The sequence below is a fragment of the Lissotriton helveticus genome, chromosome 8 (genome assembly GCF_964261635.1).
Source record: "Lissotriton helveticus chromosome 8, aLisHel1.1, whole genome shotgun sequence".
Taxonomy (NCBI): domain Eukaryota; kingdom Metazoa; phylum Chordata; class Amphibia; order Caudata; family Salamandridae; genus Lissotriton; species Lissotriton helveticus.
Genome location: NC_136069.1, coordinates 921,970,986 through 921,991,876, shown reverse-complemented (window position 1 = coordinate 921,991,876; position 20,891 = coordinate 921,970,986). Strand labels below are relative to the sequence as shown.

At 44.8% G+C, this 20,891-nt stretch overlaps 1 protein-coding gene across 5 annotated transcripts in view; it reads left to right on the top strand.

The window, feature by feature from the left end:
- The window catches only part of LOC144773006 (uncharacterized), a 2,495,654-nt gene that overhangs the window by 602,648 nt on the left and 1,872,115 nt on the right, over positions 1-20,891 (top strand). For all 5 annotated transcript variants that reach the window (XR_013599895.1, XM_078657750.1, XM_078657753.1 and 2 more), the window contains exon 4: positions 4,271-4,321. Coding sequence is in view for 4 of the 5 variants with exons in the window: in XM_078657750.1 (XP_078513876.1) it covers positions 4,271-4,321 (51 nt within the window). In the remaining variant the exon portion in view is untranslated. The remainder of the gene's footprint in view (positions 1-4,270; positions 4,322-20,891) is intronic.

The following is a 20,891-nucleotide window of genomic DNA, read 5'->3' as shown; positions in this document are numbered from 1 at the left end:
TATCAAAGATGTTTTTGTAATGCCACTCAAAACAACTGGGTAAAATTTACTCTGCTACCAAAGTTTCTCCTTTTTTTTCGGTATCCAAGGTTTTACACCCTCATTCCTTTCTGGCTTCTCCTCTGCACACTGCCCATCCTTCTTGTGCCTGCTACTCACAATCACTAGAGAAGTTTGATTCTGAGAGACAAACGATTTCCTAGAATTTACGAGGTTCTAAAACTACAATGAAGTATAGAACTGATAAATTAAGTAGACCAATCCCAAACTTTTAGGTTGGAGATAAGGTTTGGTATATCTTCCAGGTTCCTGCACACTCAAAAATTACCCGTCCTCCTTGGTCCTTGATAATGTTAGCCCTTTGTAATAACCAAACCAATGAATTATGTTGCCTTTAGGCTCTGTCTTCCTTATTCTTGAAAGATTCACCCCACTTTTCATGTCTATCAGCTGAAGCCTATCTTGTCTGATCCTTATTATCGGAGACCTCCACCTCCTCCAATTATTATAGAAGGGGAATACGATACAAGGTTAGTGTTAACGCTGATTTCCCAATTTTCTGAGGTCAATTACAGTTCTTCCTTCACTAGAAAGGTTATCCTGCTAGTAAGCGTTCTTGGGTTCCTGCCTCTTCAGTCTATGCCCCTAGATTAGTTTGCCATGTTTTTCTGACCTTTCCTGACAAGCCTGGGACCTCGGGAGTGTAGTATACTGTTGTGATCGCAAAAGTTCAACCATTATAGCGCCCAAGACCCATAATACCTTACATGGTCCTGCGGTTCCCAGGCCCCAGAAAACTCTGGAGAAGGCCCACAACTGGATCTGTGTGTTTCTCACTCACCTTGGGCTGCCTTCTGTCATGCTTCTGGTGTCCTGGTTGCTGCTCCTCTACCCTACAGTTCCAGAATGGCAATAAACTGTGAGTCTGCACCTGCCTTTTAAAGCCCCCTGTAGGTTTTCCTTTCCCTTTCATCATGGCTTATCTTTCATTTGTTTCTTTGTAATTGACCCAATCCATCATGATTCCTGTCACATAATGTTTGAATCCATTTCCTTTTCCTGTTTTTTCGGTATGTAATCGATTTAGTCTGGTTGGAGAGTGTGCTGCAACCCAGCTGTGTCCCTTCAGTTGTTTCCTTTCCCCTTCACTTGCTGATCCTAACTATTTTCTCCTGAAGAATGCCTGTTGGACTTTTGATTCCTGATTTTCTTAAGTCCTTTGAAATCTATATCCAGCAATGAGGTTTTATATGCCTTTGGATTTTTCCTCCTGAAAAGGTGTCAGCTTCTCAAGAGCACCTCCCTGCCACATATTCCAGTGTGCAGTGACATTGTGGGTTCCGAAAATAGTCTGTCTTACCTTGGAAAGTGTAAGACCCGGACCTGTGAGTAAGAGTCCAGCCCTGACTAGTGTGCCCCCCTTCTGTCCACTGTGATTCTCGCCCCTCCATGGTCTCTCTTCTTGCCTTCTGCCACTACAGTCCTTCAGTATGCCCCCACTGCAGCTCTTCTATGTCCCCTCTGATTTTTTCCTTCAGCACTCTGTGTGCCATCTGCCAAATCGCTGCGGCTTCTTTATGTGCCCCTATCCCTTTACAACCCCTGTATGCGTATGCCTCCCCTGCACCTCCTCTGTACACACTGCCTCACCTCCTGCCTTCACTCTTTATTCTCAACTCTTACAGCAACTCTGCCCCCTTTAGCTATTTACAGAGGAGCCTACACACAAGATGTTGCCTTTGGCCACACCCTGCAGCTATTCTCTATTCTTTCTATATGAGCTGTGCGAATGCACCTCATACAGTTGTTTGATCTTTTTCAGTGCCCCTCACATATCTGATTGTGAATGTTCATTGGTTCTGTAAAGTTCAGAGATGCACAGGTGTGACATTGGTCATGTTCCTTCTAAACCTTTGTCATTGCTAATGGCATATGTGATATCTTGGGTGATATATTCAAAAATATTTGAGATATCTTTGGTAATGTCATTGATGTAATTTGATATGTCATCAGTAGTGTCTTTCGCAGCAAATGGCAAGCAGAAATTACACTTTGTGCAGCTTGCCATAACTGGGGTACTTCATTGTTTTTTGATGTTGCCTTGTAACTATAACATCAATTAAATACACTTATTAGTAGAATTTAGCATTTTTATTTATTTTTTAATAAAGAAATGTTGATTGAATAGAAGCACATGTGCCTCTAATCTACTTTCTAATCTGCTTCTCACAGCATTGTTTCTTCCTTGGATCCTGCATATTGCTAGAGCTAAATAGCTGTCATCAATCATTCACTTTGTTGTCCATCACATTTTGGAGAACTAGAATTGCATATTTTCCTTTCCGATAAAATAACAGAGAAAGCATAGCTTAATTCATGATGATGGAACATAAATAATTGACCAGGGAGCAAGTTATATCTCTGCATGTAAACAGAAGGGACTCTACTGAAAAATGGGACTTGACCGAGAACACCAAATTGTGTATGTTTGAATATCTGTAGCACATACATTATTATTATTATTATTATTATTAGCATGTGTAGAGCGCGCTGTAACCCTGCAGGCATCCTGGCGCTAAGAGTTAAATCGGAAAAGAACTGTCAGCTGTGCAAGAATAAAAGCATACCATCCAGAGAAATCCACTGTTACCCCTAAAAGGAATTATACCCTAGGGAAGAGCCAGGTCTTACTTATTTTGTAGAACAGCAGCAGACTTTTTGTTCTCCTGATTTCAAGAGGGAGACTATTCCAAAGACGAGCTGCTGCTACACTAAAGGCTCTTCCTCCCATGGTCAACCTCTTAACACTGGGGACTCTAGCCAGATTGGTGGTAGAGGAACGAAGGATCTCTGTGGGCTTGTACCACTGAAACTTGTCCTGAGTGGTGTAGGGCCCTGTCCATGAAGTGCTCTAAACACAATTCACAATGATTTGAACAGGCTCCTTTGAGCTACTGGGAGCCAATGTAGCTCCGCCAGTGCCCGTGTTGTTGATGACCGACGGGTTCGGGAGAGTGCTAACTTAGCTGCTGCCGCCTGGATACTCTGCAATCTGGCAATCAGATATCTTGGAGATTCTAGAAGCAGGGCTTTACAGTAGTCCAGGCGGCTAAGGATAATACTCCGGACTACCGTTGTTCTTGCCTGTACAGGTAGCAGTGGCAGCACCTTCCAAAGACCTTCAATTAAAGTAAAGCAACTTCCCACCAGTTTGTTAACGTGGGTCTCCAGGTTTAGATTCTCATTAAAACTGACCCCCAGATTGTGCACCATGTTCACTTGTGTCAGTATGCCATCTGATGTTAGAGGCCAGAAGTCTACTGGCAAACTTCGGGTGAGCCCCCCCACCTTGCACTGTAGAATCTCCGTTTTCCCACTGTTAAACTGGAGCGAATTTCCCTTCAACCATTTCGTCATTTCACGCATACAAGCATGAAAACAGTCCACCGAGTCCGCCTGGGCACCATCCAGGGATATCAAAAGCTGCGTATCATCAGCATAATTAATCACGCTGATATTATACGCTTTGATGATTCCCAGCAAAGGTTGCATATAAGCATGAAACAGAATTGACGAGCCCTGTGTTAACCAATGTAGGACTTTCACCAATTCAGATTGATATGGAGGGAGTGCCACATCCTGCCATCTGTCAGACAGATATGATCGCAACCATCTAAGCGCTACTCCTTTCACCCCAAAGATCTCCAGCCTTGAAAGCAAAATGTCGTGGTTCACCGTATCGAATGCGGCGGACAGGTCCAGCAGGATTACAATTGCCGACTGACCACTGTCCGCCCGCATCCGAAGGCTATCCAACACCACCACCAAGGCTGATTCTGTCCCATGACCCAGTCTAAAACCAAACTTTTCCTCCCCCAGTATGTTGTTTGTGTACTTTACCAACACTGATTTGTCAGTAAAGTATTTTGTATCATATTGTGTTTGAGAGCATTTGATGACTTCGAAAGTTTAGGTGTGGCTCCAAACTCTGTTGACTGGTGCGAATCAGTTTGGATGTTAATGAGCTTTGTAGGAAAAGAACTCTGGTGTATACCGTGATGGGTATGTTCGATATATGTTTTGTTGCACTATGTCGCAAAATATTGCATTGCTTCAACACATTATTGTAAGGGGTAAAAATGCATTGTAAATCCAATTGCCACTGAAATTGGGGATTTATGTTAGAAAGTCCTTTCTTGTGGTTTTATATATTCAGTTTAGTGAATGTAATATTTTGACTGATTTTCTGTCACTTTGTTTTTACAAACAGGAACAACAAAACAAGATCATAAAACTGGAAAATAAACAATTGAGTGATCGTGTAAGTTTTGTTTTGATATTTTTATTGATTCTGATGTTTTTGTTGCATGCACCACACATGTATTTATAGGTGGTTTCTCCAAAAGCAGTCCCCCACATCCTCAATACTTTTGACACATTGAGAAGAGAAAAGAGCGATGTTGAATGTGTTGATTTATTTATTTATTTTATTTATTTAAAGAGTTTTATATAGCGCTGGCTAGACCCGAAGGTACAGCGCGCTTTACATGAGATTCAACATTGTAACAGAAAAAGATCAACAATTACACATTACATCAAAAAATAAGCAATACATTAGGAGAGGAGAGAAAGGAGAGAGAAAAGTAGTGGGGGGGAGAGGAGGCGAGAAAGGGAGGATAAGGGAAGAGACAACAGGAGAGACAAAATTAAGACTGTCTAAAGACCGACTGGGTGACGACCAAGGAGGGAATCCACTGCCCATCTCCCCTATAGATAAACCAGGTAGCTCCATCGGGCATCAGACAAAATAGTTTGGTCTCAAGTGGCGAGGGAAGAGGTTCACAGAAAAACAGGCTGGGGACAAAGGACAAGGGCAGGTGAGGGCAAAGGACAGAAGCTGGAAAGAGTAGGAGCAGTGAGAGAGGTGAGGGAAGGGGGAAGGGAGAGGGGGGATATAAGGTCAGGAGAGATGCGGGAGCGTTTGCCCGAAGTCCGGTGGGTAGGGGATGGTCAAGGAGGGAGTCCAAAGTCCATATCCCCTTTAGCTCGCGAGCTAGCTCCACCGGGCATCAGAAAAAAGTAGCTAGGTCTCAGCTGTCTAGGGAAGTAAGCAGGGTAAAGGTCCTGGTGGGTGGGCGGGGACAGGGACGGGCAAAGGCTGGTTGAGGTCCCGGGGTGATCACTGATTAAAGACCAGGGGAGGAAAAAAAATCATCGCAGAGGGTCTCACTGAGTCGGCCACTAGAACTCAGGCAGGGGGTACGTGACATTGCAAGTTCAGATACAGTCATTCCCCATTGATCTCTATGTCCCAGAGGGGAAGTGTTAGAGCGACCATCTTAAGATTCATTGAAAACACCGGAACAGAGACAATTAGAGACATTTGCTAAATAAAGATTGCCTTGGAGAACAAAATCGGACCCACAATGATAGGCATCTCCCAAACAGTGGGCACAGGTACAGCAGTGGTCAACCAGCACAGCATCCTCGCACAGCACCCAGGAGAGGATGAGATGCTCTGAGTAGTCTTTGTTTCGCCGCCATTTTGGGGTCAGGCAACATCCTGAGGAGATCTTCGAGGGGATGAAAAACGGCCTCAAAAAGAAGCGCTCCTCACAGGCAAATGGCAGCATCAGCGCAACTGTCCAAAGTCGCCCAGACTTCAGCGACAGTACAGTGGAAGCGCGCCCCTCCCTCCTCCCCGGTACCGGGGAAGACCTCGCCTCAGTTAGGACTCGGCTAAGCCTCCAGGTGAGGTGTCCCGTTCGTCAAATAGGCAGTTGACCGCAGTAGGAAGTCCCCTGCTCCAGAGGTGGACCCAGGGAGAGGGAACTAATATATGGGTGAGAACGGAAGCCGGCGGCCATACAGTGCAGCTCCCATGGCACTGGGCAAAAACCTCACTGCTCGGCAGGCGGCATCTTGGTCTCATCAAGGCTCATTTCTCCGAGATGTTAGATCGGAGAAGGGTGTTAGGGAATTACTTATATTCAGCCCGAATTCCGGTCACACCAACGCTGTTAGGGAGTGAAAACAGCGCGCCGAATGCCCGCTCTGGAAGTCAGTGAGAAGGTTCAGCAGGGAGCATCGGCCCCGCGCGGCCATGATGGGCTGTCTCCTCCTCCTCCTCCTTTTTTCATGATGAGTTAGATGATGCAGGTAAAGCACGTGAGACTTCTACATGTGACCTCATGTAGCTATTTGCAGTGCTGAATTCACTCAAAACTCAAAACTTCTATATCTTTCTGTATGTTGCTCTTTCAAATCTGTCACATTTAAAGCCTATAGAGGATGCATCACATCTGACCCCCTTTATCACCTGTGTGAGCAACAAATATAGTGCTGAATATTTATTAATAAGAGTATGGGTCTCTCTTGTTTTCTTAATGCTATGTTGACCTGAAGTCTTGTACTCATGCGCCCAGTGAAAAGTAAGCTAGTCAATATAATAGAGCATTGAGATCAACAATCATTAAATAAAATAAAAGTGACTTATATTAGTGCCTCCATTTCACCAAGCTAACTCGGGCACTATGTGAACATGTGGAGATGTCCCCTTGCTTCTGATAACTTACAGAACTAAGAGAAAGAAAACTAATAACAGTACAATGAATTGGTATGATGGCTAGGTCCTACATCCAACCCCAAAGCAGCCTCCCAACCCTTGCTGCCATTGTGTTGCACCCATCCCTGCTGAGGACGGCTGACCCCTGCTGAGCAGCCTTCAGCCTTGTGCAGCAGAGGGTTGAGCACAGGGCCTGGCCAAAGGCCTGACCCTGCACCCAACCGCACCACGAGGGGCCCAAGGCACTGTGGCTGACTCCCCACTGTGAAAGGTGACCACCACTGTGCAAGAGAGAGTGTAGGAAAGGGAGAAGGAAAGAGAAAGAGAGAGCTAGCAAGAGAGTCTGGGAATAGGTCATGGGTAATTGTGTAATATCACCTTATATTGCCATTGAGTTGTTCTGGTGACAATTACAAACCAAAAGGAAAAGTATTTTATAAATCTCACCTGAACTCCAAGATGGCAATGTAAGACAATTTTACACGTTACCTGTTATGTATTTTTTATTACATGCTTTATTAATTGATTGTCTTACATCTTTAGAAATATTTAGAGAATTTTAGTGTAATCCATTTAGTATTGCCTGAGAATGCAGAAATGTCAGTGTTTTGAGCATTGTGTGTTTTTTTTGGGGGGAGACTGTACTGATATTTAAAATGTATTTTATGCAACAATGTATATTAGGATAAATCACATATTAAATGTAAAGCATATTATAAGGAAATAAAAAACATTCATTTTAAATTGTGCCTTTGGCTTTGTAGAACTTTGGCACTATGGAGTAAGTTTAATGAGACATAGAAACAATGCAAATAAAGTACAGTATGAAATAGTGTAAAATTTTGCTAACAGGGTTCTGCACTCACCGTATTTATTTATACATCAGGGGGATTCATTGGTAGTGGCATGGTGTACTTTTTCAGGTGTGTTAATTAATGTTTATGAGCATTGCTGTCATTGTGAAAGTTTTTTATGGGCACTGAAAAGAAGACGAAATGCTATGTTTCAGGTTCTATCTATCTATCTATCTATCTATCTATCTATCTATCTATCTGGCTGTCTATCTGTCTGTCTGTCTGTCTGTCTGTCTGTCTGTCTGTCTGTCTGTCTGTCTATCTACCTATCATTGTTTCTCTCTCTCTATATATATATATATATAAGTTACAGGACGCTTTGGGCGCTGAAGAAGGCAGAAGGCTGCCGAAATGCATTCACCATTGTGTTAATTAAAGAAGGCTTCCTACCGTTTCCTCCTGGGCCTCTGTCTCTTTTCTTGGAAGGAGTTTTGTGGATTATTGGCAGCGTCACCCAGAGACGCTTTTCAGAGACCCCCACCTCGCTAGGGCACCGGCTTCACTGGGACCTGAACTGCTGCAGTTCGTGTTGTTTCACCAGTGTTTGTTGGATAGGCTAGGAGCCCGCCACCAACACCGGGAGAAAGAAAGCAGTTTTGGGATTATTAATCCCATGACGGGCAGGGCACATTGTGGATCAGCCCCTGCTCTACAGAATCTCTGGACATCGTGGCTGAGGTGGTATTGGGGGACCGGAGGAGGCACTCGGCAATTTGCACAACAAAGCTGGAGATTCCATCCTAGTGTTCTATGGGCGCATGCTGATCCCTGGCCCCCCCGCAATGACATTTTTACATTCTGTGTCCTGCTCCGGCACCGCAGTTCCCAGACTTCATTACGTTGTATTCTGGGATTTGAAGTCCTGCGCCACACACGGGACTTCGCACAGGTGCGTGGAGTTCACTGTAGGGGGTGGTGCTGGCTTGCATTCATAAGCGTTTAAGAGGAGGGACTTACCTGCAGCATGTGACACCACTTACAGAGCGCTTTGGCGCTGAAGAAGGCAGAAGGCTCCCGAAATGCATTCGCCATTGTGTTAATTAAAGAAGGCTTCCTACCGTTTCCTCCTGGGTCTCTGTCTCTTTTCTTGGAAGGAGTTTTGTGGAATAAATATATATATATATATATATATATATACGAAAGACACTAAGGACTTCCTCAGACAGATACAAGATGTGGAGTGGGAGGACGACCTGGTGATGGTAACAATGGACATCTCTAGTCTCTACACGAGTATCAGACATCGTGATGGTATTGCAGCAGTTAAGACCTTTTTGAACCTGCGACCTGCCCGCTACCTGGAGCACAGCAGAATGATTTTGGACTTTATGTCTTTCTGTTTGAACAATAACACCTTTATCTTTCAGAACCAGTGGTATAGACAGGTTTGGGGGATTGCCATGGGCACCTGCTTCGCCCCCAGCTACGCAAATTTATTCGTGGGCTGGTGGGAGAAGCAGGTGGCCTGGGCAGATAACAAAACACCGATTGAGTCGACAGGGTGATATGCTGGAGAAGGTATATCGACGACCTTTTCCTTATTTGGAGAGGGTCGGAAACCTCAGCAAAGGAATATATAAGGATCCTCAATCAAAATGATCTGAACCTGCAATTTACTTACCATATGAGCAAGAAAGAGGTTAGCTTTCTAGACTTAAGGGTTTTCGTTGATTCAGGCACTATCCAGACCGCTCTCTTTAGAAAAGAGACGGCAGGGAACTCCGTCCTACATGGAAGAAGCAGCCATCCAGCCTCCCTGGTTAAGAGTATCCCCTACGGGGAACTGTTGAGGATAAAGCGCAACAGTTCCCTGGAGAAAGATTTCACAGAGGCCGCACACAGAAGCGTGAAACGCTTTAAATCCCGCGGCTATCCTGGAACTGTACTGCAACAAGCTGAAGAGAAGGCGAAAGTCATTGATAGGCAAACCCTGTTGTCAGAAAAAAGGATTGAAACAACTAAAGGTGGAAGTGGCATCATTAGACTGATAACAAACTTTTCGGTGGCAGCGAATAGAGTCAGAGCCATTATGTCCAAAAATTGAGGGATTCTTAAATCTGATGCCATAATTGGCAAAGATTTACAAAAACACCCCATGATAACATTCAGAAAAATAAGATCACTGAAGGACAGGCTGGTCACAAGCCATCTATCTAGGGAAAAGCCCAAAGGAGACCTGCACGCCATGCATGGGTCATACCCATGTGGGAAATGCAAGGCCTGCAGCAACAGCCAGAGGGTACTTACCTATCAGGTGCCACACAAGGACTCCAAGATTAAGATCAGCAAGTTTATTACTTGCTCAACCACATTTGTGATTTACTGTCTAACGTGCCCCTGCGGACTTCGGTACGTGGGGAGTACCACTAAGGCAGTTAAGTTGAGAATCCTGGAGCACCAACGGGCCATCATGAATAAGGACGAGAACTATCCGATGGCCCGACATTTTGCCACTCACCATAACAGTGATAGGACCCTGCTTAGCTTCTTTAGTTTGGATTGTGTCCCACAAGATATAAGGGGCGGGGATCTGAAATGGAAGCTTAGGCGGTTGGAGTCAAGATACATTATAGATCTTCAAACTAAGTCACCGGGAGGACTCAATGCAGGGGAAGAACTATTATCACATCTATAGTAACAGTAATTGAAAGTACATGTGATGAGCTGTGTCACTGCCTGAGAATTTATTTATCTTTACAAATGCTTTAAGAAATTTAGTTGGTAGCTGGTTTTGACCCTTTACGATGAATTTAATGTTTAGGAGTTAATTTGATAGTGTGGTGTAGGGTAATTTGTGATTATGATTTACAGTTCACTTAGTGGGCCATTCAGACCTCAATTATTAATCGATTTATCAGGGGTCTTATCAAACAGAATTTCTTCCTTAAACCTTTCACCAACAGATATATTGATTATTGGTGCAATGCGAATTATGTTGATTCAATGAAATTTTGTTTTTCTGGATTTGAGAACCCTCATGAATTTAGCCCATCCAGGGCAAAAATGTTAATATCAGACTATTTATTTATTGTTAGTCGGATAGATATGTATCGTTTGTTCAACATTACGAACATTGCCTTATTATGGTTTCTCTTCACTATTTGAGTTATCCACCATTCAAAGATGGCGCTCATGAATTGTAAAATTATCCGTTTTCACTTTCTATTGTTATGCCTTATTTTAACTTCCGCCTTGCCGTCGCCAGCTGACACTGACGAAGGCAAGTGCTGAAACGCGTCTGTTGGATTTGAATTTGTGCTCAATAAACCAAAAAAAAAGGTTTAACCTGCTGCGAGTGTTGATTCTTGCTGGTTTTCGAACTGCAGAGCTTCAATATATATATATATATATATATATATATATATATATATATATATATATATATATATATATATATATATATATATATATATATATATATATATTTACACATAGATTGATGTGTATAAGAATTGAGAGCGAAACATTTAACTTAGAGACCGCTTTTATTCAAGCTGTAATACTGTGCCTGGAGTGGTAAAAACCATTTGTCATTTTTCAGCTCGGCGTGGATGGCAGTAGCTAATCCTATGCTAAAGACTTTCCTGCAAAAATGGCAGAAGACTGTCACTTTTATATCTTGCAATGGATGGCACTATACTAATGCTATGCTTAAAGAATCTGCTAGAAGGGGCATGGCTAAGCGTCAATGGAGTGAGACACACACCCCAAGAGCTCCCTCCCGAGAACCTCCATCCAATGACATCCTGCTACTAGCTAGGGGCATGTGAGGCAGCTGATGGGAGATATGTGCCCCCTATCCTACCTGCACCGCACACTGAGCTAGGTGCGGCCATCAGAGCTCCATTGGTGACCCCGGAGAACTTGAGGCTGATACTGTGTAGGGTGCACGGAGGACAACAAGCTCTGATTGTGGTGGGCCATGCCATAGCCCTTGATGCAATTGGACCCACAGTGCATTATTGGGATGGAGCGATGGAAACCCTGAGAAGACTTGGTACCCTGACCACAGACTACCCGCTGTGCATCATTACTCTAAGCCGCCTCACCTGCCGAGCTCTGCCCATGGACTCTGGTGTGTTGCCTGACCCTGCATTGCTGCCCACCAGACTACACCCTCACTGTAAGTGACATTTTGCTATAATGTGCCCTACCAGTAGGGCGCACTTGACGTTACAAATAATACCCTGAGACCGCTGCCAATAGCACTTTGAACAATATTTTGATCTCCCCCATCTTGGCTTTCGTTGATTGGACTCTGAGTCCTCAGCACGTTCCATGCTCCCTCATCAGGCTGATACACTTCTAGATCCATGTCATAGAAGTAGGGATACAAACATGGAAAAAGTATCAGTGAAAAAAAACAGACTCTGGGGGCATGACCATGGGCGATCCTTCTGAGCGTCCACAAGGCAATGGAATCCCTGCCCTACAATTAGGACTTTCTGCAGGCCCCACTCTCCAGGACATTCTGCAGGTCATAACCACCTCCCGGGAGTTGCTAGAAATAAAGATTGACACTCCGCTTGCATACATGGGAATCCTGAAGGACGACCACAGTCACCTGGTAGAAAGAGAATTGGCGGAGATCACCTCAGACTAAATGACAATGAAAAATAGACTTACAGACATGGAGAGGAAGGTTTGGACAAGGAACTCAGGGTGGAGGACATAGACAACAGGTCGAGATGCACCAATGTCCAGGTTATTGGGCTGCCAGAGTGTGGAGAAGGGAATAGCGTGCTTAACTACCTAGAAAAATAGAAAAAATAAGTGGCACCAGAGGGTCTTATCCCTTTTTAGGGCTTGCCCCTTTTCTATTTCGCAGAAATAGAAAACAGGGGTGAGCCCTTATGTCGCTGATCTGCTTCTTTCCCCAAAGGCTCTATTCAGGCAGCTGATTGGCTCTCTTCAAGCCGGATTCCCAACAGTTCATGAGAAATAAAATCACGTGACAAGCTCCTCGTGGACGAGCTTGCACGATCCTTCCCCCTGCCAGCAGCATTTGGCACATCAAAGGCTTCGCTGCCACATCCACAATTGAAGCTACGATCAAAGGCTTCCGCTGCCCCGCCCCCGCCGTCACTTATTCAGCGCCTCGAGAGTCACAGTTAGTTCTTTGTCCTCCATTTGCTTCAAGCACCTAAATAAAGTATTTCTTGTTCAAAAACGGCTAATTTGAACAAACACCACTCAGCCATGCAACGCCAATCTCACCCACGCAGCTCTACTCACCCACGCAGCGCCACACTCATCCATGAAGCGCTACTCACCCATGCAGCTTCACTCTCACCCACGCAACCCCACTTAGCCACGCAACGCCACTCATTCACAAAACGCCACTCACTCACACAACCCAACTCATACAGCGCAACTCTCACCCACGCAGCACAATTCTCACCTACGCAGCGCAAATCACACCCACGCAAGTCCACTCACCCATGCAACGCCACTCAGCCACGCAGCGCCACTCAGCCACGCAGTGCCACTCTTAACCACAAGCATGTCTGTGTACTCCCTCCAGCTGGACCCCAGCATATCCGTGTACTCTTTAACAATCACACACACATGCAAATTTGCAACCCCACTCACCCACGCAACGCCACTCAGCCACGCAACGCCACTCATTCACAAAACGCCACTCACTCACGCAATGCAACTCATACAGCGCAACTCTCACCCACGCAGCACAATTCTCACCTACGCAGCGCAAATCACACCCACGTAAGTCCAATCACCCACGCTACGCCACTCAGCCACACAACGTCAATCTCACCCACGCAGCTCTACTCACCCACGCAGCGCCACACTCACCCATGAAGTGCTATTCACCCATGCAACTTCACTCTCACCCACACGACGCCACACACCCACGCAACGACACTCAGCCACGCAGTGCCACTCTTAAACACAAGCATGTCTGTGTACTCCCTCCAGCTGCACCCCAGCATATCCGTGTACTCTTTAACAATCACACACACATGCAAATTTGCAACCCCACTCACCCACGCAACGCCACTCACACACGCAACGCCACTCACCCACGCACCGCCACTCATTCACAAAACGCCACTCACTCATGCAACGCAACTCATACAGCGCAACTCTCACCCACGCAGCCCAATTCTCACCTACGCAGCGCAAATCACACCCACGCAAGTCCAGTTACCCACGCAACGCCATTCATCCATGCAACGCCAATCTCACCCACGCAGCTCTACTCACCCATGCAGCTTCACTCTCACCCACGCAACGCCACTCACCCACGCAACGCCACTCAGCCACGCAACGCCACTCATTCACAAAACACCACTCACTCACGCAATGCAACTCATACAGCGCAACTCTCACCTAATCCATCCATATATCCAACACACCACTACATTCATTCATACCCCCACAACATACATCCATCCATCCCACTCCATCCATCCATCCCACCACTCCATCCATACATCCCCCCACTGCATCCAACCATCACACTCCATCCATCACAATCCATCCCACTAAAATCCCTACTTACATCCACCACTCCATCCATCCATAGCCTCCCTCCATTCCATCCATACAAAACATCCACTCCATTCTGCCAGCCATCCCCTAATCCATCCATATATCCATCACCACACTACATTCATTCATAACCCCACACCATACATACATCCATCCATCCCACTACATCCAACAATACATCCCAAAGCATACATCCTTTAGCCACTCCATCCATACATTACATTCCAAACATGTAACACTACATCCAGCCATCCATACTATCCATCCATCCCATAAATTCCATCCATCCATACACTACTGCATACATACAGCCAAACCACAATTACATTCAGCCATCCACCCAATACATACATTCACCAGTCATACACAACAACAGTCGTCAGTGCACAGTTTCCACAGACACACACACACACCACCAGCCAACAGTGAACGCTTTCAACACGGAGACACACCACAGGACATCAGTGCACACTCTCACCAGCCACAGACACCATCAGTGAACACTTTTAACACCCACAAACACTACCAGCCGTCAAAGCACGGTGCCACCAGACATACAACACAAAAAGGACAGTGCACAATTTCAAATATCACACAAACCAACAGCCATCAAATCACACTTTCAACAGGCACACAACTCCAGCTGTCAAGGCACAGTTTCACCAGACACACACACTACCAGACATCACTGCACACTTCCACCGGACACACACACCACCAGCCGGCCAGGCACACACACACCACCAGCCATCACTGCATGCTTTCAACAGGCACACACACACACATCAACAGCCATCAGTGCACACTTTCACCAGGCATACACACCACCGGACGACAATGCACACATGTGTACATCAAAGTCATACAATGTACATGCTGTATTACAATGACCTGTTATCTATCAAAGGTTAACGACATGCACAGTGGTCAGCCTAAAGATAAAAAGTACAAAACAATATCACAATACGTTCAAGTACTGTACTTCAACATAAATTAAGGTATTCGAAAAACTAGGGAAAGGAAGCTGCCCTGTATACTCGCAAACAGGATATGGTTTCAGTGAACAGAAACCACTTCAAAAATATGAAAAGGCAGGAAACGCGCGAACTAAAGCGCTCAACCATAAGTGCAAGTTTTTGCAGCCTTCGGTGTACTGTTCAAAGATAGCTAAATAAAAAACAGTGCATTTACTGCCATCTTTAATAGGAAGCAATGTGTGCTCAAGTCCAAACAGAAGGTGTCACATTTCCACTAATTAACACTATTAGCATTGTAAATGCCAAAGTTAGAATTTTCCTCAAGTTAAAATAAAAAATAAAAAAAAACGTTGTCATTTACAATAATAATCCCTCAAACTTTACTAATGCGAGCCCTTTTGCATTGCAAATACTTGTTATGCCCTGGAGAGAGCACATAGTGTGTTTTTTGTAATTTAGTGTACATCTGTTCAGCAGTTTTTGAGAATTTAAGATTCAAAACGAATTGTATAGCTGGACAGTTGGTGTTCAAATGTGTTCTGATTGACCATTTTAAAGGAGACTATCAATGCTGATTGGTTGGTGACAACTTAAAAAAAATGTTTTGGCAGCCTTTACAAGACTCAAGGACTTGGTCCTTGTGTCCTAACAATGAATTAAAAGAAAATGTAAGGGGGCGGGGTAAGCACACCCTCTTGGACATGGCCCCCATTGAAATGCATTGTAGTGAATGGCTGGTCTTGAGTGTCACAGAAAGGAGCAAGTATAAATGATGATAACAGATTTTATATACAATATAAACCATTTGTTAGTGGTACCATACTAGCATTTATGCCAATAGACCCTATTCTGGCGGGAGTCTCCTGATTTTTCAAGCCAATAATGGCTATATTTTAGCTGTCTCCCACTTGAAATTACATTTTCTTCAATAGAAGTCAATGGGGAATTTACATTCTCCTGATTTCTGTTTCAAAATCTCCCACTTCCCTGTCCTAAAATGATGGCATGTATGTACTAGTTTTATGAATTGTTGTGTGTTCTAAGGTGATTTTACCCTGTGAAAACTGATGCCCACTGCTGGGATTTCATAAATCATGTTTGAGAGAAAACAGTCTTCTCATGGTTTTCTTTGAGAGGTTATGGAAGGTGGTCAAGAAGTTAAAATGAGAGAATATTTTCTGTAAAATCACATTATTTTTCTCAGCCATGTGTGAGGGAAGTCTGACATTCTCGGTAACACATGTACTTCCAACAGGAGCAGTCTGTCAGTTGATTTCCCTGTGTTCTACTGCAGCCTCCCAGAGTGATTCTAAAGAACAACTAGAATGCTAACAGTCTTATGTATGATAAAAGTGTGGCAGCCATTAAGTCATTTTGATTGAATCAAACTGGTAACATTTGAACATTTTATTTAGAAAGGAACAAAATTTAAATAGGTTCTCAAATATCTTCTTCATCTGGTTAAATAAAACACTCTGTCATGCACTTTCAATGCCAGCAGCAGTTTGCCAGTTAACTCCCTGATCAACTGTAGCTTTACCACGGTGTTCTAAGGAGCAACTAGAGTGCTAACATTCTGAATTTAAGACAAACGTGTGGCACAAATGAAAGCCATCTTGATGAAATTGAAGTGGGAAACTGAAAACATTTTCTATTGCGAATATCGCAGTATATGAAGAATAAAACATTTGCTAGCATTCGCACCAAGAATTTTCAATTCTATTAAGGACACAGAGGAGAGGATTATGCTTTCTCTGTCTTTACTGCAAATCAACACCAGCCGATCAAATTTTTTTAACATAGATTGAAAAACTACATTTCCCAGAATGCTTAATATAACAACAGCAACCAGAGGTACGAGCCCTATAAATGACTCTCTCCCCATGAATGCTTCCTCTTTCTTTACCCAACGAGCATTTGTCAAAGATTTAATTGTCCATTTTCCAAATAACACTTAGAACTTAGTCAAACAGCAAACCAGAAAGTTGTACACTGAACTGCAGGCTCCATTGATGAAGACCGTAGCATACGCCTCCCAAGAAGACCCAAGCGACTGGTTATTCGCTTTTCTGTTCTGCACCTGTAAAAGAAACTGTACTCGTGATAACTTCAATAAACCTTTGTCTCAGGGAGGGTAAAACATGACAGTTATCACCAATAAATGCACCCTGGGCGGGATAATCCTCGCCTCCTTGCCCTTAATAGAATTGAAACTTCTTGGCGTGAATGCTAGAAATGTTGTATTCTATTACAGGACCATAGGCTTCGGATTATGCTACTTTAACGCTTATCTAGAACCACAGAAGCAACATCTCCCACAGGTTTGTAATAAAATTGTTTGAATGTGGAGTTAGATGACCCATCCGCTGCTTTCATTATATCATGTACATTGGTACTTAACATAAAAGACTTTGAGGCTATAGTCCCTCTCACAGAGTGCGCTCCTAATTATTCTGTGTTAATGTCTGCCTCTGTCACTATATACCGGAGCTACCTGGCAATAGCAGCAGGGGAAACAGGCTTAAAAGGTTTTTGTAAAGCAATCAGTTACTTTGATCAACCGACCTGTCTAATAGGCCAGGTACATTCTTCATACACCTTGAGACATTTCACAACACACAATTTATCATTCAGTTGAAAGGCATTGTAATCAATGGATCTGGAGAGAGGTTTAGTTCGAGCCGAAATTACAAATGACACTGCCTCAGGAGAAAATATCCTAGCATCTAAATCCAAGACTCTAACATCATAAGCACGTCGGCATGCTGATAGACATAGAAGCATAGCCAACTTGGCAGACAATTGTTTCCTTGAAAGTGACTAATTTTAGGCCAGTTATCAAACAAATTTAGAACTTTAGACACATCCCATAAAGAAGAAAACTTAGCCTTAGGCGGGTTTGCCACACATATTTCTTTTAGGAGTTTACATATCACTTGATGCATACCTACCGGTTTTCCATCAATGTGCGCATGCCCCGCAGGGATGGCCTATCGGAAGTTTTTAAACGATCTATACGATAGACCATCTGAGGCCTTTTTGGGATAAAAATTTACAATTTCGGAGAGATCCACCTCCAAAGAATCCAGGTGCTTCTCCAAGCACCAACCCAACCAAGCTCTACATGCAGAGCAGTATCTCTTCCTGGTAGAGGGAGCCCAGGCTTTGCTGGATGAAGGTTAAAGCTTTTTCCAAAATACCTGGCAATGACCACTGTTGCCTGAAAGCCTCCAGGTCATCAGGGACAGCTCTCCCACTACAACTAGAGGGTGCAATTCTCCCTGAGGGCCCTGGAGCATCGTCAGGAAAAAGGGAGGGTAAAGAGGGAAGTCGCACGTCTGTTCCAGCAGCACTGGAAACCCAGGTTGGGCTTTCCATACCAGTGTGATTAGTACGATTTCTGCTCTCTGAAGAGAAATCTGGTTCGCTACCCTGGGTATCAAGACAAAGGGGGGAAAGGTGTAATTGAGTATCTTGGACCAATCGTGCGTGAAGGCATCTGTGGCCTTCGCCAGAGGGACCGGTCTCCAACTGAAAAATGACTCCAACTGTTGATTCAGCCTGGAGGCAAAAAGATCAATGTGATAAGGGCCCCAATTGAAAGAAATTGGGATGGAGCTTCCAGTTGCTGTAATCTTTCAAGTGACAGCAATTCCAATCCGCTATTGTGTTGTCTCGCCGCGGAAGGTATTCTGCTATTACCGTTATTTGGTGAGCAAGGCAGTAATGCCAGAAGTCATTGGCGATCTCCGCCCACATCAAGGACCTTGTCCCCCTCCCATCTTTTTCATATATCTCACCGCAGAGATGTTGTCCATCTGTAAGAGGATGCAGCATGATACCTTCTTGGGTGAGAGAGTGCGAATCACAAATGATCCCGCCACAAGCACAAGAAGTGTAATGATAACTCCTGGAGAGACCATCTGGCCCTGCGTTGATCTTCCCGCATCGAGCTCCACAACCTGATTGGCTGGTATTGGATTCTATAACTATCTACGGGTGAGAGCCATAGATTGCTCGGTCGTTCCAGGCATCCATGTGGGCTAACCACCATTTGATCTCCTCCCGGAATTCGTCTGTGAGCAGAACCTGGTCCGTGTAAGAAAGGCCCCTCTGAAGGTGTTGGATCTTGAGACGCTGAAGGGCCCGATAATGGAACGGCCCCGGAAAGAATGCCTGTATAGAGGAGGCTAGAAGACCTACTAAGCGCGCAATCGCCCGTAAAGACATGACCTGTGTGTCAAGAGTTTTCCTCAATTCTTTCTTAAGATCTCTCAACTCGAGTTTGGGTAACTGGAGCTGGGCTGTCTGAGAGTTGATTACAAACCCTAAGAACTTCAGTGACTGTGCTGAGACCACAACAGATTTCGTCTTGTTTATTACAAAACCCAGATTCTCTAAGAGTGTCAATGTCATCTATATGTGCTGCGATGCTAGGGAAGCGGAGGGGGCCATTATCAGTATATCGTCTAGGTAAATGATTATCTGAATACTCTGTTCCAGGAGATGTGCGGTCACTGGCTTCATCAATTTGGTAAAACACCAAGGAGCCGAGGAAATACCGAAAGGCAGGACCAAATATTCCAGACGCCTGCCTTGCCATTGTAATGCAAGAACCATCGGTGAGGGGAAAAAATTGGAACCGTCAGGTTCACGTCCTTGAGAACTAGACGGACCATCTAGTCCCCTTGTCTCAAAAGGTCTGTCAGAAGATCAATTCCCTCCATCTTGAAGTGTCTGTACAGGACAAAAAAATTGAAATCTTTCAGGTTTAGAACTAACCTGTAACCCCCGCTTCGCTTCTGGACTAGGAAGACGTTGCGGCAGGAGCTCACTGGACTGTCGTCGCAATAGGCTACCTCGTGTTTCTCCAGCAAGTCTGCTATTTCTTCATTAACAAAAAGTGCTTTTTGTCGGGAATAAGATGGAGATGGGGAGAAACACTTTGTAGGGGTGTTTGAAAGAAGTCTATGCGGAACCCCTGTACTGTCTGTAAGACCCAGGCAGCCTGAGTAATGACTGACCAATTGTCGAGGAAATGGTGAATGCGACCCCCAGAGGACATAGAGATAGAGACATTGTTCTTACCTGCTGTAATCTGGGGTTGGAAGTTCCCCCTCTGTCCTCATAGGTGGTACTGGCAATGGCTAAACTGTCTCTTGGGGTAGAACGTGCCATCTCTGGTGGGGTCCTGATAGTCTCCTCTGCGCTGGCCGTATCCTCCTCTGGGAGGGCCTTGATGATACTGGCGGCTTGGCGAGTGGCCCCTGCCTCGCCCAGCCTCACCAAAAGGGCCAACTTGAAATACCCGTTTGATGTTTGATTGGGCCTTGTCTAGAAAGGTAAAGGTCCAGACGAATTTGGAGACGTCTTTAACAAACCTCTCACCAAACAAAAGTACGTCTGCTAAGGGGCCTGGTTCCACAGAAGCAAGTTAGACAAGATTACTGTCCATTTCCATGAGAAGAGACTTCCTGCGTTCAGTGGCAATGGCACAGTTGGCATTTCCGAAATGGCGCTCTGGGTCCATCCCGCGATGATGTCTGGATCAATTGGTGCACCAGTCTCCTTGGCCACCAAGGCCATTTCCAGAATCTTAGCCAGGGGCCAGTGGTATCCAAGAGTTTATCTTGACAACCGTGCCAGTCACAGTCAATGCCCTTTTTTTGGTTTATAGTCGGGGGCACTTGGACCTCAACCTGCTCCAAACCTCCCTGTCAAAACTACACCTCAGGTTCTGGTGCAAATAGTCAGCCATCTCTGGGGAGGGGGAACCCAATCCAAGGATCTCGGATGGGAACCCAATCCAAGGATCTCGGATGGACAATGTCCTGTGGGTTAAAGTCAAAGGGAGTTACGGCCTGGTAAGGGGATGAGGACTGGGGATTGACAGGAACCCTCCTACCCTTCTTTTTCTCAGGGAAAGCGGTATGCCCTGTAGAATCTGTGTCCCTATTGGTGTCAGTGTCATAAGCCTTCTTA